Below are 17,645 nucleotides of genomic sequence, written 5' to 3'. Positions count from 1 at the left end.
GTTTTTTTTTTTTTTAATCATCCTGCTCATCATAAAATGGACAATTTTGATCATAAAAAACATAAAAGTGTTTGAACAAACAAAACCAATGTACTTACAATTAGAAGGGAAACAAATATGTGGGGGGACACCTTTTCATCAAGTTTCTCTGATAAAAGTCTCACATTTAAGGTACACTGGGAACTGATTCAAATGTATAAGACTGAGGGCATTCCCCAGTGGATAAATAGTCAAAGGATATGAACACGGAATTTTCTAAAGAAATCCAAGCTGTCAGAATGGCTTCCAAGCACACTGGTCTGTATGCCTGGCCTGACAACCCTTCCTGTACCTCAGTAGTTTCTCCTTAAACTACTGTTGCTGGTCCTTCGTTTTCAAAGAGGACAACGACATCATGGGCACAGTGAAGGACCTGGCTTCAAAATACTGAAACTGAACCCACATATACAAAAACATTAGTAACAGCTCTTTTTGTGGTGGCAAAGAATGGGAAAGCGAGGGGATGCCCATCAGGTGGGGAATGGCTGAACACACTGCGGTCTATGAATATAATGGAATACTACTGTGCTGTAAGAAATGATGAGCAGGCAGACTTCAGAAAAACCTGAGAAGATTGTGAACAGATGCTGGGTGAAGTGAGCAGAACCGGGAGAACATTGTGCATAGTAACAGCCACAGTGTTCAATGACTAACTTTGGTAAGACTTAGCTCTTCTCAGCAATGCAAGGATCTAAGACAACTCCAAAAGACTCATGATAGAAAATGCTATCCACATCCAGAGAAAGAACAAACTATGGAGTTTGAATGCAGATCAAAGCACGTTATTTGCTCTTTTTTTGTGTTTTTTTTTCTTTCTAGTAGTTTTTCCTTTTTGCTCTGATTTTTCTTTCACAACATGACTAATGTGGAAATATGTTTAACATCATTGTACATGTATAGCTTATATCAAATTGCATGCTGTCTTGGGAAAGGGGGAGAGTGGGGGGGAATTTAGAACTCAAAATCCTATAAAAGTGAATGTTGAAAACTAAAAATAAATAAATTAAAAACAAAAACAAAAAAATTAATAACAAAATGCTGAAACTGAGCTTTCACCAAAAGCTCTAATTGCTAACATCAGAATACAGCCGTCCATTAACCTCAGCAATAAATTTGTGAGAAATCAAAGAGAACCTAACAGTTGGAAATATCACTTTGAGTTGAGGGAAAGGAGAGAGTTTTAGAAATATTTCTAAAGAATACAATTCTGATTTGAAACGGAAATCATTTTCAAATCCTACAAAATAAATTCCAAAAAGCATGAAAAATTTCTCTCAAATGAAATAGGACAAACTGAAAATTTTAGAAAAATAAAATTATCTGAGCCCCAAAGACTATTTTCAAAGTATTTGTATGACAGCTTCTTAACTGTCATGTAATCAAAGCTGTCTGTTTTAGGTTTTGTGATCTCTAGCCTTTGCTTGGTTAAATATTCTCCTCCAGCCATAATTGTGAAAAGAATCTCCCTTTTTTTCCCTCTTAAATGAAGGAACATTGTATATGTAGGTCACGTATCCAAGTAAAAGTTACTACAGTGTATAGTATATGGTAGAAGACGATGCTGGTCTTAAAAAACATGACTCAGCTGAAAGAGCAGTGACTCTGGCATTTCAATCCCATCCCTGCCCTGATACCTGGGTAGCCTGGGACGACTTCTTCCCTCCCCCTGGGTCTCAGCTGCTTCAGCTATCAAAGGAGGGGAGTGCTCCTGACAGCTCTAAACTATCACTCTAGGATCCCATTTTTTGCCAAACAGCTTTCCATGGGAGTACTTGTCAAACAAGGGCTACTTTCTCAAACAGTTAATCCTGTGTTCTTCAGTTTATCAAATACTGGAGCATTAAGTCTGACCATTTCTGATTCTTGCTTATCTAGACCATTCCATCTTCTATTTCTGCTTATCTAGATAGCTCTAGCTGTCTATTTTTAAAATCAGTATAAAACATTCAATATAGGTTAAGTTTTATTAGTGCTAATCCTCCTTCATTACTAGTCTCTTTTGTCCTTTCCAATGAATTTTATCGTCTATATAAGGTAACTTCTTGGTACTTCTTGGGTATTCATCCAAAACTCTATGTAACCAAAGGCATAATCTTCATTCTTACATTGGTACGGCTTAACCATGAGCCATGAGGAATCATCCAATTATGTGTCTATTATGTTTGTAAATAACATTTTGTAGTTGTATTTATAAAAGTCTTCCAGTACATCTTGGTAGACTGCCTTCTCCCCCCCCAATAGTTTATGTACTTTAAATGTAATTTCTCTATCATTTCCTCTTAGTTTCTATATTTGTTATGTATAATAAATGATTATTTCATTTAATCAATTTGCTTCGTTTCTTCAACTATAAAATGGGGGTGATAATAGAACCTACTTCCCATTATTGTTAGGATCAAATGAGACATTTGTAAAGTGCTTGGCACAGTGCCTGGCATTGAGTAGTAATAGGCATTTAATAAATGCTTGTTCCTTTCCTTCTTAAGTAACTGCCTAATTAATTTACGAATATATGTTTCCTGTTAAAACTATGTACATGGTTGAAGTATTATAGGTTTATTTCCACAGCAATTCAGAACCTATTATGATCATACACATGATTTTGGGGATTTCAGCGTTCCTGCAGAAATTATATCTCACTTCCGACTAAGTCCATCATGTTCTTGTAGTTTCTCAATTTGTCATCAAATTGTTTCCAAACCACCACGAGAGACAGCCATTCAAGCACAAACCTATTCCCAACAGATGGTCAGGAACATGCACCACAGCGGCTCCCTCCTCCCAAGGATGTATTGTAGCATGTGAGCATTTACGACTCAGAAAGCAGCAAGCACTACAAATCAAGGCTTGATCTACCATTTGTTGATTATTTAGACAAATCACGGAGAAAATGTTAATAAAGCAGACTAAAACTAAAGGTGCGTCATTTCAAGAGTTGGTTGTTAAACAAGTACCAGCAAACCACTGCTCCTTTTCCTCTGTAAGAGCTACCCTGTAATCAAGTGTACCTCATCCACTGTGTAACCACGTCATCTTGATGGTATGACCATCTGTGGTCTTGCAGCACAAACATCAGGCTGCAAGAAAACTGTGATTGCTAAGCATGCTCATTATAGGCCACCTTGAACATGATCACAGACCAGCACAGCTGCTCTCAAGAAATAAACCTTATATTGCCTGCCATTTAATCAGTCAATAAGCATTTATTTAGCACCCATGCTAAGTGCTAGGGATACAAAGAAAGGCAAAGACAGTCTCTGCTCTCAAGGAGTTTACAATCTAACGGGGGAGACAAGAAGCAAACAACCACATACAAACAAGATATATACAAGATAAACAGGAAATAATCATCACAGGGAAGATACCAGAATTAAGAGGGGTTAGGAAAGGCTTCCTGTAGAAGATGAGATTTTAGCTGGGACTTAAAGGAAGCCAGGGAATTCAGGAGATTGAAATGACGTAGGAGAGCATTCCAGGCCTTCAGGGCAGCCAAAGAAAATGCCTGGAGTCAAGCAATGCCTGGATGGAGCGTTCTGTGAGCAAGGAGGCCAACAACACTGGATCAAACTTCAGAGGTAGAAGATGTAAGAAGACTAGAAAGGTAGAGGGGGAGCCAGGCTGGGAAAGATTCTGAACACAAAACCTTTCATATTTGACCCAAGGGAATTCACTGAAAAAGGAGGTGACGTGGTCAGGCCAGCCCCTCAGGAAAATCACTCTAACAGCAGAGTGGAGGACAGACTGGAGCAGGGGGAGACTTCAGGCAGGTAGATCCACCAGCAGCCATTGCTACAGTCCAGGTGTGAGGTGATGAGACTCTGCACCAGGAGGGTGACAGTGTCAGAGAACAGTAGGTGGTGTATTCAAGAGCTGTTGCACAGGTGAAATCAACAGGTCTTGGCAACATATCGGATGAGTTAGAGTCCAGGAAGAAATCTAGGTTGTAAACTTTGGGGACGGGAAGAATAGTGGTGCCCTCAACAGTCAAAAGAAGTTTGGAAAAGGGTAGGGGAGAAGGTTTTGGGGAAAAGAGAATGAGTTCAGTTTTGGCCAAATTGAGTTTAAGATGTCGAACGGATAACCAGTTCAAGATGTCAGAAGGGCAGCTGGAAATGTGAGACTGGATGTCCAACAGAGAGGCCAAGGCAGGAAAGTAGAGCATAAAGATGGTATTGAATCCAAGGGAGCTGATAAGAGGGAGAAGACAAGAGAGGCCAGGATAGAACCCAGAGGGATCTGTATCATGAGATGCCAGGCTCTGGATGAAGATCCTGCAAAGGAGACTAAGAAGGAGCAGTCACAGGTAAGGTAGGTAGGAGAAGCAGGAGAGAAGAGAGTGTCAAGAGGGCTCGACAGGGTCAAAGACTACAGGAAGATCAAGAAGTACAAGGATGACTGATGGAGTCTGAATGCAGATCGAAGCATGCTAGTTCTCTTTCCTTTGTGGTTTCCTGTTTTTTCTTTCTCATGGTTTTCCCCTTTTGTTCTGATTCTTCTTTCACAACATGACTAATGCAGACGTGTTTAATATGATCATACACGTGTGGCCTACATCAAATTGCACACCGTCCTGGGGAGGAGGAAAATTTTTAGAACTCAAAATCTTATAAAAGCAAATGTTGAACACTAAAAATTAATTAATAGATTGATTAAAAAAGCTATTAAAAAAAAGTATGAGGATGAAGAAAAGACCATTAGCTATGGCAAGTAAGAGATCACAAGTAACTTTAGAGAGTTCTTTAGTGTTCAGGTGAGATGATGAGATCAGAAGCCAGGCCTCAGAGAGTGAGGAGAGGGGTGGGTCAGGAAGCAGAGGCACCTAATGTACTGTACGTGGCCTTCTTAAGGAGTTCAGCCACAAAAGGCAAGAGACAGAGGGGATGACAGTGGGGATAGACGGCTCAAGTGAGGTTTTTAAAATACTGTCACACTGGTGAGCAGTTTGGTAGTGTTTCTGTGAAGAATGCATTCGAGTCAAGAGTCAGAGAAGAAAGTCATATCTTACAAGGGTTAGTTTATGTAAAAATTGTTTAAAACCAAAGAATTTATAAGTATATGTATCATTCAACGTAGCACTTGGCATTAGCCAGTGGCAAAGTACATATTATATATCATAACTAGCTATTTGTTTTCATTACTTGGTTAGTGGGTAGCCATCTCTTCTGGGGTCCAAGCGCACCAGTAACAGAAGCATCTAGCCAACAGGAAACATTCTGAGGTCAGTCTACTGTTACAAAGCAAAGTGGCTTGGAGAGATACACATTTACAATTATACTGGCATAGTACTGTTTTATATTTAACAAATAGAAAACATAAAATGAAATTTTTGTAGAAATGTTTTTATTTTTTAAATTATCACAGCCCCAATGTATCGATGGATAAGAAAACTGCTTAAAAACGTATTCATAAGGAAACTCAAAATCCTCATTCAGATTCAGCCTCTGGTGACCAGAAAACTGGTCAAAAGTATTTTGATAGGTCACAATTCTGAAGTAATACATGTTTGAGATACCTGTATTACAACAGCTATGAAAAAGAAAAAAATAGGATAACGAAAACATTAAACTGGGTTTTTACTTTATGGAGATACTGAATATCCACAGCCACACTGTACAATTTCTGGAGAAATTCCTGCAATTTGCAAGGCTTAAAGCCTTGTCTTTTATCTGGACATTTACAATGCAAACATGAAAGATATGGTGATTGTTTCTGAAATGGAAAAAACAATATCTAAAAATGCACATCAATTCATTCATTTCTGTGAACAAGAAAGCCAAAAAGCAACTGAACTTTTATATTTCATAAGCTATCAAATTATAAAAAATGAAGAAACTTAATACTACTGCAGAAAAATAAATTTTACCATGAGCCAAAACAATTATAAAGTGTATGTTTGGAGACAATTCTGTTAAGAAGTTAGAGATGACACCTGTTTTCTATTTAAAAAGAAAAGGGGGGGGGCAGCTACATGGCACAGTGGATAGAGCACTGGCCCTGGATTCAGGAGGACCTGAGTTCAAATGTGACCTGAGACACATAACACTAGCTGTGTGACCTTGGGCAAGTCACTTAACCCCACTGCCTAGCCAATAAATAAATAAATAAATAAAAGTAACATTTAAAAAAAAAAAAATTACTAGCTGTGTGACCCTGGGCAAGCCACTTAACACTGCCTCACTGAAAAGCAAAAAAAAAAAAAAAAAAAAAAAAGTCTCTTCAAACACATTATGTCCAATGATGTTGAATGAGTTACTATAGAAAGAGTTCCAAAAAGTAAAATTTACCCTTTGCAATCAGATAACACACCGAATGATCGTTACCTGGCAGGTTTAACTGTATTTGTAAGCTATCCGCTGATGGTAAAGTAGAAGTACATAGGCCACTTTATGTTGAAGGGAAGTACAGCTGGGGAAGATATTTTTAACCTAATTAATTCATACTCTGAAATAAAACAAATCAGTCCGACTGCTGTGGAATTTACAAGGCAAGGAAAATGGGCACACCACGCAAGACACAAACAAGTTTTGGCATCAGAGGGAATGCTCCAAACTTAAAAGCATTTTTGCTGACACTGGCAAAATCATGAATTTTGTAAAATCAGGATTCCTTGAGGTCTCAACAGTTGACCATTTTCTGCAGAGTGAACATTTTACACTTTAGAAGGGTAACACAGGTGGTAGCTGGCTCTCCCGTGGCAGAGACAATCATCTATTGGAACTGAGACCATCCTTTTTCACCTGAGTTAAGTGATCACATTACATGACATGACTACAAAGATTAGCATCTTTAGGAGATGTCTTTTCAAAGGTTAACAAATTCCACACGCTGGGAAGGGGGGGAGGGCACGGTGCAATACAAGCATTGACTGTTCAAGACAAAAAAAACTATTGTCAGAGAAACTAAAATTTAGGAACTACTCAATTAATAACAGTACTGAATGCTTTGTGACATTATAAAATTTCTTATTAGAAAATGACCGGTCCTGGGATCAGGCTGTCAAAAAAGATACTGGTAATCAGCTAAAATTTTTAGAAAGGACATTCAATGAATATTTTCCTGAAATTTCCAACAAATTAAATTGGATTCACAATCCCATCTGATATTTTATGTCTGGTTGATAAATTGGCGATAACTGGAAAAATAAAATTTAACTGATGACCTATAAACATGATGCAAAAAAGATAGCCTTCTACATTTTTGGCCAAAAATAAAAAATGAATTTCATCTCTCAATGACAGTTTGTAAAATTCTATAATTTTCCACCATATCTGTGTGAGTGATCGTTTTCACTTTGATTTTAAATCAAAATGCAGAATATAAGCTCAATGGGGAAACGGATTTAAGACTGGGCCAAATACTGCAAACTTTTGTACAAATAAAAAAGTCCAACCTCAAAATTAAGTTTATATATGATCATTAAGACTATGTTAGATGTCTTGCTATTTTACTTCTTTTAATTCTTATAGACTATCCTACATTAGATATTATAACTATCTTACAATTAGAGTTGTATAATTTTCTACTTAGAGTTTCCATAAGTATAGGTAGAATAAAATTTTATTTTATTTAAATAATGTAAATTTTAATTTGGAACTCTGGGCGGCAAAAATGATTGCTGTAGTTATTTTAAGTATTTAATGAATAAATATAAAAGAAAAGAATGAGTGGTATGTTAAATTATCCTGGGGGTTTCATAACACATTTATTTTTTGAAAGCGGTTCACAGAAAAAAAAATTGGGAAGCACTGGTTTATAAGATCATAGATTTAAAACAAGGGTTCTCAACCCATAGATCCATGGTTTGTTTTTTTGTTTTGTTTTTTTTAAAGATTTGAATAACTATTTACAAAGAACTGGCTTCCTTTCTCATTATCGGTTTTTTATGCATTTAAAGAGAGGTATTTCACAGGCTTAGCCAAACTGCCTGCCAAAGAGTTTCAAGATACAAAAACCAGTTTGAAGCTCTGGTCACAAGCCATCTGTCCAACCTCCTCATCTCACAGATGGGAAAACTGAGGCTTGATCCAAGATCACCCAGGTAATTATGGAGGATACAAACCAAGCCCATAAGCCTGTGTGGAAGAGATTCTGAATTTCCTCAGGACCATAATCCTGGATCGAGTCTTTCAGCTACGAGAGATTTCCTGGACAGTGCCGATTGGGGGGAAGGGGGACCTCCAAAGGTGAAGAGTTCCCAAAAACCCATCATTTGGGAAAAGAAACTCTTAGGACATGTCCCATGGATGTAGCTGGGGGCCACCCCAAGACGTCACCTGAGCAGCGCCCACTGCAGACCCCCAGACAGCTTCTCCTAGGTATAGCCTAGCCCAGACCCAGCAGACTTGGGCAGTCCTTGGCAGTGGCTGTACTGTACTTCCTTTTTTTTTTCAGCCAAAGACAAGGTTTATTAAAGATCCACCATATTGGCCAGACTCTTAAGGAATCTGAACATTTGTGAGCTATTGGTTAGGTTCTTGAGGAATCTGAGCACTTTAATGGAGACAAGATGGACCTTATGTACAGAAAGACTATGGGAGGGACCTAGGAGTGGCCAAGTAGCATGAGGGGGCTGTGAGGCAATAGCTCACCAGGGACCTGGTGCCCTGTACTTTCTTTAGGCTTAGAAGGCCACAGAGTACTCAGTAATAAAGATAAACTCATCAGGAATGGCCAGTGGCTGAGCTCTACCACAAGGACAGATCCGGCTGCGCAGTGGGCATTTCCTTAGAGTCCAGGGGCGCTGCCAGACCGGCATTTACTCCCTTGACTGTGACAGCTGGAGGCCCCACCTCTGGGGAAGCCTTGAGACCAACAAGAGAGAAACACATAATGTGGAGATTCGAGGGAGCCACACCAGGCCATGGGGAGAAGTGGGCCCTCTGCAGGCCAGCCCAGGTACGTGGGAGCCAGGCACGCTGGGGGTGATGGATCTGGAGTTTGGTTCTTCCTCCTACCAGCAGATAATCTCCTTGGAAGCAAGGGCTGTTGTATCCCTAGCAACTAACCAAGGTCCTGGCATACAGTAGGTGCTTAATAAATGTTTCAATTCCATTAGTAAGATCAGTCTGTAATTCTCTGTGGTTTGCCTCTTCCTTCTTCTGATAGAATTCCGAAGTGTTTATTTTCTCAATTATCGAGAATAAATTTCTGTAGCTACTTCTAACTGCCCCGCCCCCCACAACTTTCCACATTCCTTCAACCCTGTTTCACATAAAGAGGTAGGCCCTCCTGCTAAGGGAAACCCCTCAATGTGAGCCCACAGCCCTCCACCTCCTCCAGCAGACTGCCCCCACCAGCCCTACTCTCTCCCATCTCACTGGGTAGCCTCATCAGCCCTCCTGGGTTCCTATGAAGATGATTCTTAGATACTGAGCTCTGCTCCTCCCAAATGCCTCCTGGCACCTCAAACTGGATGCTCCACAGACGTCTGATTGGCTTTTCTGGATGCGACAGATCACTGCTAATTCATCCTGAATCTACAGGCCACAAAAAACATCTCATCTTCTCCAGAACAATTGCCGTCCGATGAAGTCCACTGGTATAGACAGGTCCAAGACTTCACACTGATCCTTAGTGAATTGCATCTGACTAAATTCCACCTTTGGGGCCCTGACTCAGTTGTCCAGTGTGTTAGTTGTCCCTCCCAGCTAGGTGTGATGAGCCTGCCATCCGTGCTTTTATCCAAAGAACTGATAAAAATGGTAAACAGCCCAGGGCCAAGCACAGATCCCTACGATTCCTCTGGAGACCTCCTGGCCTCCTGACACAGAACCATCCAACTGGATCAGCTCATCAGTCCAGAGCTTTCCATCTTCTCCACAAGAACAGCGAGGGACACTGGATGAAAAGCTTTGCTAAAATCTAGGTAAACTCATTTATTAGTTCATCAATTACTTCTCTGTGCTGAACATCCCTAGTTCCTTTTACCTAATAGTCCAATGCTGTGGCCTCACTACTCTGGATGCCCTTCAGGAAACACAAGTGCACTTTCCATAGAGTAGAGGCCCCACCTGGTGTGACAGAACAGCTGACGGAGTCAAAAGCCCTGGGTTCCAATCTTGGCCCTGCCCTGGCTGACCTGGGTAATCTCTGGAAGGTCCCTGTCTCTAGCAGCTGCAAGTTCTTACTCTGGGAAAGGAGGGGCAAGGAGGGGGTGGGGGTGGGGGGGTGTGTGTGTGAGGTGGAACAGATAAGATCACTTCTAAGAGTCCTTCCAACTCCAGCCCTGTGAACCTACGTGAACAGGATCTGGCATTTTTATGGGCCACATCTCAAAGCACTCTGCATTGGACCTCCTCGGAAGCGCCCACTTGGACCTGAACGGCTTCGGTATTCACAAACGTAAATGTTTGGTTTATCCTGACGACAGCTATACAACATTGGTGAAAAAGTCCCAATTTCAATCCTGAAAGAGCAACAACGGCAGGGAAGAACTCATGATAATGATAACACTCTAATAATCGCTGTTGCTGGTTAGTCATTTATAATCCTGTCCATCTCTCTGTGACCCCATTGGGGGTTTTCTGGGCAGAGATACTGAAGTGGTTTATCATTTCCTTCTCCAGCTCATTTTACAGATGTGGAAACTGAGGCAAACTGAGTGAAGTGACGTGCTCAGGGACAGGGTGTAGGTGCCTGAGCGCTCAAGTCTCTGGGACTCCAGGCCCAGCACTCTATCCACTAAGCCACCTAGCTGCCCCCAATAACGACACTAACAGTAACAGTGGCTAACAATGAAATAATGCTCACTATGTGCCAGGCGCTGTGCTATAAGCACTTTACAGTTATTATCTCATCTGACCCTCCCAACAACCCTGAGAGATAGGTGGTATCATTATCCTCATTTTACAGATGAGGAAACTAGGGAAGGCAGAGGTAAAGTGACTTGCCCTGGCTCACACAGCTTCTGAGGTTGCATTTGAACCCGGGTCTTCCTTACTCCAGACTCTTATCCACTGAGCCATCATCTGCCTTCATCACTTCCAACAGAAGGAGCTGTTTTCATCCCCAGTCTGGTCTCTGGCAAACCAAATATTCAAGAGGGTCCCACTTTAAGAACTGAAGATTTTGGGTCCATTTAAAAGCCAAACTGCCCAAGTTAAACCAGCTTACATAAATCATGAAATCTTCTTACCACTGCCCAGGTTGAATGAAACCAAATGTTCCTTATTCCAAACCTGTTTTAAAAACTCTTGATTTTAAGAAAGGCTTATGAATGTATTTTGAAAAATAAAAGAATGCTGTATTTGTAAAATACAATAAAAATCATTTTAAATTCTAATCCCTTACCTTAAACATACAAATCCCAATCTATTCCTACTGGACATTCTAACCATCCCCTAAATCAAGATGCTTCATTTCTTTGCATGTATACGCCACCCAATTAAACCAACTATAAATGTCTTTCTTCACAGAACTCTAAAAAGTCTTACCTGTGTGAAACTTCTCAGATGACTCTTGACTAGTCTCCCTTATGTTTCTAACCCCACAAACTCGGCTCTAATGAAGGGGATTCTGTGAGATTCCACAAAGCCAAAATATTTTCTCAGAGAAGCATACGACTCAATAGTTGGCAAATAAAAAGTTCAATGCAATGAAAAACAGCCTAAAACATTAAATTCCAGCACCAATGAAAAAATCCTGGTCCCGAGTCTATTGCAAAGCCAATGACACAATCACCTCCTCCACTTCAAGCCGGGCCTACAAAAGCCCAAGCACAAGAAATCTCAGGAAGGGACAAGCAGGGCCCACCAGAAAAATCAGCAGAAGGCAGAACCGGACCAACCAGCCACAGCAGTTTTTGAAATTTACAGATGAATGGGCAAGTAAAAAGATTCAGATCACGTGTTTGCAAGAGCATATACGGACAGTCGCTAACATTCACTGATTCAAAAAAGAGGAATTTCAGCCTGTCATGTCAATACTGACATATCAGGTTTTAGAACATGTGTGCTTCAAGATAATACATAGGGCTATATCCCAAAGAGATCATACAAAGGAGAAAAGGACCCACATGTGCAAAAATATGTATAGCAGCTCTTTTTGTGGTGGCAAAAAACTGGAAATTGAAGGGATGTCCATCAGTTGGGGAATGGCTGAGCAAGTTGTGGTGTATGAATGTAATGGAATACTACTGTGCTATAAGAAATGATGAGCAGGCAGACTTCAGAAAAACCTGGAAAGACTTGTATGGACTGATGCAGAGTGAAGCAAGCAGAACCAAGAGAACAATGTATACAGTAAGAGCCACGTTATTCAATGACTGACTTTGACAAACTTGGCTCTTCTCAGCAAGGCCAGGATCTAAGACAATTACAAACGACTCATGATGGAAAATGCCGTCCGCATCCACAGAAAGAACTACGGAGTCTGAGTGCAGACGGAAGCAGACTATTTGCTCTTTTGTTTTTTTCTTTCTCGTGGTTTTTCCCTTCTGCTCTGATTCTTCTTTCACAACATGACTAACGTGGAAATATGTTTAACATGATTGTACGTGTATGGCTTAAATCAGAGGGGGGAGGGAGGGAGAAAAAATCTGGAACTCAAAATCTTACATAAGAGGATACTGAAAACTATCTTTACATGTAATTGAAAAAAATAAAATACTATTAAGTAGGGGGAAAAAATAACCAAAAAAAGGGGCAGCTATTTGGCACAGTGGATAGAGTTCCAGCCTTGGAGTCAGGAGGACCTGAGTTCAAATCTGACCTCAGACACTGGACGCTTACTAGCTCTGTGACCCTGGGCAAGGCACTTAACCCCAACTGCCTCATCAAAAAGCAAATACCTAGAAAGACTGCCACTAAAAGGCTGATAATTTCTGATAAATGAGTATTCTGTTACTGCCAGTTAACTAGCATTTCTCCATCCCTATCATGTGCTGTCTGCACTAAGCCGTGCATTGAGGATCCACAGGAAGGCTGAAGAAAGGACAGAGCAGCAATCCCTAACAAAGCGAAGATGGGCTTTGCTGAGGCTAGGAGGAGGCTGGGGACACTCCATCAAAGACCCCTCTCCAAATCACATCCTATTTATCCTGGTCATCGCTTGCTTTGTACATATTTGTCTGCATGCCGTCTTCCCCATCAGACTGCAAGCTCCTCAAGGGCAGGACTGCCTTCTGCCTGGCACACAGTAGGCACTCAAAAATGGGCCACCTTGTTAGAGGAAAGGCAAGAAGACCAGCGTCTCAGGATGGGAGAGTGTTGGGGGGGCAGGGGGAAGGAAGAAGGTGAAAGAAGGCTAGGAGGAAGGGCCTTGAACAGCAGAGGATTTTGTGTTTGAGCCTGGAGGTGACAGCAAGCCCATGACCTAGGTTTGGATATTTATTTTAAAAAACTAAACAGATATTTTCCAAGCCAAACATCCACCAACTTCAAAGTCCCTTTAGCATGCTCCAGGAAGCGGATCTCACACGTCAGTTAACAAATATTGTGAAAACTCCAGCTCCCTGCCATCTGCCTTCACCCAAAAGTCCCTGAGGATTTTACATAACTTGTGTGACAGAGGACAGGAAGGGATGGGGAAATGAAATGCACAATCCTCCCTTTAGACAGGACACCAGATTGGTTCTTCCCTATTCAGGAAAATCAAGCGAAAGCCAAAGACATTCGCCTGAAGTTTCTTCTGTCTTTCTCTCATCCGTCAGACATCTGCAAGGCTTCGAGCCTATCGGGGAAGGGGCCACCATGGGGAGGGGGCACTTCCCAAGTCTGTGACCACTGTCCCTAAACCTCAGGGACCTGTGGTTTGGGGAATGAGGCAGGGGAGGGAAGGGAAGGTCAGGGAGATGTTAGGACACGTTACCCAGAGAAGACAAGACCGTTTTCCAGCATCCCAAGGGCCGGTCAGTGAATCAAGCCCCTCGGGTCCAAAGCCAGACTAACTGTGCCCTCCAGTCTCTCGCTGGGCACATGGGCCAAGCAGAAGAGAGTGGCCACTTTCCAACCACGTTCTGTGGGCCTGTCAGTCTGGTGTCCAGTTCAAGGGGCCACACTGATCTACAAGCTCCCCTGGGCAGCCTGGAAGGGGTCAGAGGCCCGCTGAGCTTTGGCAGAAAAAGCACCAGCGCGGGGCCGTTTTGCTCACTCCCTATCCTTCAGCTCTTCAAGGCAGAGGACGCTCTCCAGGATCCGTCACCGTTAGTGATGCTAACAGCCAGCAGACTCCAGCAGCACTTATTAAGCAATTATCTCGTGCTGGCCTCCAGAAGGGAGAAACCACGGCCACACATGATTAAAGAAAACATTCCAAGCAAACAGAAGACGTTCTTGGTGGGGGAGAGGGACTGAGATCGGGAAAGGCCCGACGCAGGAGGCAGTACCTGGGCTGGGGGGGAGGGGGCATCACATAAGGACCACGGCCAGTCAGTCCGGCCCGTGAACGGGCACAGTGTGAACAAGCTGGGAAAGGAAGCCCAGGGCCAGACGAGAAAGGGTTTGAAAGGCCCAAGGGTTCGGGGTACTTCATCCTAGAAACAATAAGAAGCCCCTGAAGGTGCCTGAGCAGGGAGCTCAATGACAGTCTTTAGGTGGGTTTTAGGAACATCAACTGGACAGCAATCTGGAGGATGGCGGAGAGGAGATCCTGAGACACTAAGCCCAAGTCGGAGGCCACTGCACCAGCCCAGGTGAGAAAGCCTGAGAAAGCCTGCCCGGCCTGGACAATCAAAGAATTCGGACATTCTTTCGATCGACTCCCCTGCTGCCCTCCTCGGGGATGTGCAATCCCCCACCCCTCACGGCTTCCTCGGGCCATTACGCTAGTCAATAAGATTCAAAGGACCATCAATCTCATGCCAGCAAGAAAGAGAACAAGCCTTTCTGTTGCACCTACTGTGTGCTGGGCACTGGGCTAAGCAAGAGCTTTACAAATGATCCTCACCACAACCCTTCAAGACACATGCTATTATCATCTCCATTTTACAGTTGAGAAAACGGAGGTAGACAGCAACAAGTGACCTGCCCAGTCACCCAGCTGGCAAGCATCTGAGGCCCAACTGGAACCAAGGTCTTCCTGACTCTGTGCACCGGGCTGCCTCTAGAGGATCTCAGGGGCACGCCAGCTTCCGCTGGGCCCTCCCTGCAGCAAAGCAATCCCTTATCTATCTCCTCAAACAACAGATTTCCAACCTTGTTCCTTCAGTCAGCCCTCCCTCCACCACCCCACTCACTGGCTATTGACTAAGCTGAGCTCCCTCACGATAACTGCCCTCTTCCTTCCCTTCCCCTCCAAACACCTTGACATCATCTCCCCTTCTCTCCTCCCACCCCCCCCCAGTCTCCGCTCCGGGGGACACACATTCAGACACCCAGACCTCAGGGAGACCAGCAGTGAATCAACACCTCCCGCCCACCCTTTGCCCATTTCTGCTCCAGGCTCCCCGAGCCTCTCCGGCGCCCACTTCTAGCCCTCCGCGTCTCTGTACGCCCCCCCCACCCAGCGCCCCCGTCGGGAGGCCCAGCCTTCTCTGGGTCCTCTTGCCGAGATCCTGCTCGGTGTTCCCACATCAGGACACAAGTGGAGGGACCAGCGATGAGGAATATAGGGAGACTGACATGGTCAAAGAGGACCCCCAGGAGGTGAGCCTGGCAGGGCTGCCTTTGTCATAAAGCGCCAAGTGAGGAAAAGGAGGGGAGCCCCAAGACCAGGCTGCTGGGAAGGTTTGGGGGGGGGGGAGAGGGGGAAGAAAGAGGAGGGAGGGAGAGGGAGAGAGGGAGAGGAGACAGAGACACAGAGAGTCAGGAGAGAGAGAGAGAGAGAGGAGAGACACAGACAGAGACGGACAGGAGAAAGAAAGAGAGAGAGAAGAGAGACAGAGAAAGACAGAGAAAGAGAGACAGAGACACAGAGAGACAGGAGAGAAAGAGAGAGGAGAGACAGAGACACAGAGAGACAGGAGAGAGACAGAGAGAGAGAGAAAGAGAGAAAGAGAGAGACAGAGACACAGAGAGACAGGAGAGAGACAGAGAGAGGAGAGACAGAGACAGAGACAGGAGAAAGAGAGACAGAGACAGAGAGACAGAGAGAAAGAGAGGAGAGAGAGAGAAAGAGAGGAGAGACAGAGACACAGAGAGACAGGAGAAAGAGAGAAAAAGAGAGAGAGAGAGGAGAGACAAAGACGCAGAGAGACAGGAGAGAGGCAGAGAGAGGAGAGACAGAGAGAGACAGAGAGAGACAGAGAGAGAGAGGAGAGACAGAGGCGCAGAGACGCAGAGAGGCAGCGCCACAGAGCTCGGGCAGGCGAGCAGCCCCGCACAGACCGCGGAAGGCCGTCGGGCGTCCTCGGGGGTCCCGGGAGACGCGCCCGGCTCCGGTGCTGAGCGGCAGCGGCGGCAAACCGCGGCAAACCGCCTACTGGGTGCGCGAGGCAGGGCCCCGCCCCCGCCCCGCCCCTCCCCCACTCCCCACTCACCGAGGAGCGCGTGGAAGAGGCTGCTCTGGAAGATGCCGATGACGCGCTCGAGGGAGCCCCGCAGCGGGCGGTCGTGTGCGGGGCTGAGCTGCGCGCGGTACTCCTGCAGCAGCCGCAGCGCGCGCTCCGTGTCTGCGGGGACAGAGCGGGGGCGGGTGAGCGCGCGCCCCCGCCCCTCCCCCCCCCCCCCCCCCCCCCCCCCCCCCTCCGGCCCGCTCACCTCGCTTCCGCACGGGCATGGCTGGCGCGCGTCGGCCCCGCCTCACGCCCGGAGCGCCATCGCCCGCCCGCTCCCCGCCGGGGCTCCGGGGCCGGCCCGGTCCGCTCGCCGCCGCCGCCGCTCCCTCCTCCGCCCGCTCGCCCGCGCTCGCTCTCTCTCTCTCTCCCCCTCGCTCTCTCCGTCTCTCTCTCTCTCTCTCGCTGTCTCGCCGCTGCTGCCTCCTCTTCCTCCTCTTCCTCTTCCTCCCCTCCTCCTCGGGCTCTCCCCTCAAACTTTCCTCCAAGATGGCGGCCCCCGAGCCGGACGGCAGCGCCCCCACGTGACCTCCTTCCCCCGCGCCGCCAGCCAATAGCAAGTGAGCAGACGGCGGCGCGAGCCCCAGCGGCCTGAACGTTGGCAACCCGGGGAGGGAGGGCGGCGGGCGGGGGGCGGGGGGCGGGGGGGGGGGGGGGGGGGGGGGCGGGCCCGGGGGGGGGGGGGGGGGGGAGGGGCGGGGCGGGCCCGCCGCCGAGCGGGGCAGGCGCGCCTTAAAGGGCCCGCGAGCCACAGGTGGCTGCCCCGGCGCCGGGACGGAGCCGCAGGTGGGCTGGCCACGCCCCGGGGCGGGGCCCGGGGGAGGAGCTGCTGCTGCTTCCGTGCTTCCGCTCCTGGAGATGGCGAGCAGGGGGAGGAGCACGAAAGAAGCGCCCGCGTCCGGCGCTCGGAGCCGGGGGGCCCCTTGGGGCCCCAAGGCTGGAGACCATGGAGCAGAAAAGGAAACTGAGGCCCGTGGCTCGGCCGAGGTCACGCAGGGAGGCAGTCAGTGGTGGAGCCGTGAGCTCCTCAGAGCCAAGGTTTTAAGAATGACATCCAGGCTGGGGGCTGCCGGAAGGAAAGAGTTTGTTTTGTACCCTTACCCTGAGAACCCCTGCTGTGAATGACTTTATTGGAGGCGCGGCCCCCCAGGCCCGGGGTCACCAGCTGGGCATCCCC

At 45.8% G+C, this 17,645-nt stretch overlaps 1 protein-coding gene across 10 annotated transcripts in view; it reads right to left on the bottom strand.

The window, feature by feature from the left end:
- The window catches only part of DLG1 (discs large MAGUK scaffold protein 1), a 228,090-nt gene extending 211,375 nt beyond the window's left edge, over positions 1-16,715 (bottom strand). For all 10 annotated transcript variants that reach the window (XM_027848791.1, XM_027848793.1, XM_027848795.1 and 7 more), the window contains exons 1-2: positions 16,674-16,715; positions 16,454-16,585 (exon numbers count right to left, since the gene is read on the bottom strand). In XM_027848791.1, coding sequence (XP_027704592.1) covers positions 16,454-16,585; positions 16,674-16,692 — 151 coding nt within the window. In that variant the 5' untranslated portion in view covers positions 16,693-16,715. The remainder of the gene's footprint in view (positions 1-16,453; positions 16,586-16,673) is intronic.
- Between the last annotated feature and the right edge of the window lie 930 nt (positions 16,716-17,645).

The sequence above is a fragment of the Vombatus ursinus genome, unplaced genomic scaffold (assembly GCF_900497805.2).
Source record: "Vombatus ursinus unplaced genomic scaffold, bare-nosed wombat genome assembly UNPS02006874.1, whole genome shotgun sequence".
NCBI lineage: Eukaryota > Metazoa > Chordata > Mammalia > Diprotodontia > Vombatidae > Vombatus > Vombatus ursinus.
Note: the sequence above shows the minus strand (reverse complement) of the source record. Positions and strands in the feature narration are given on the sequence as shown.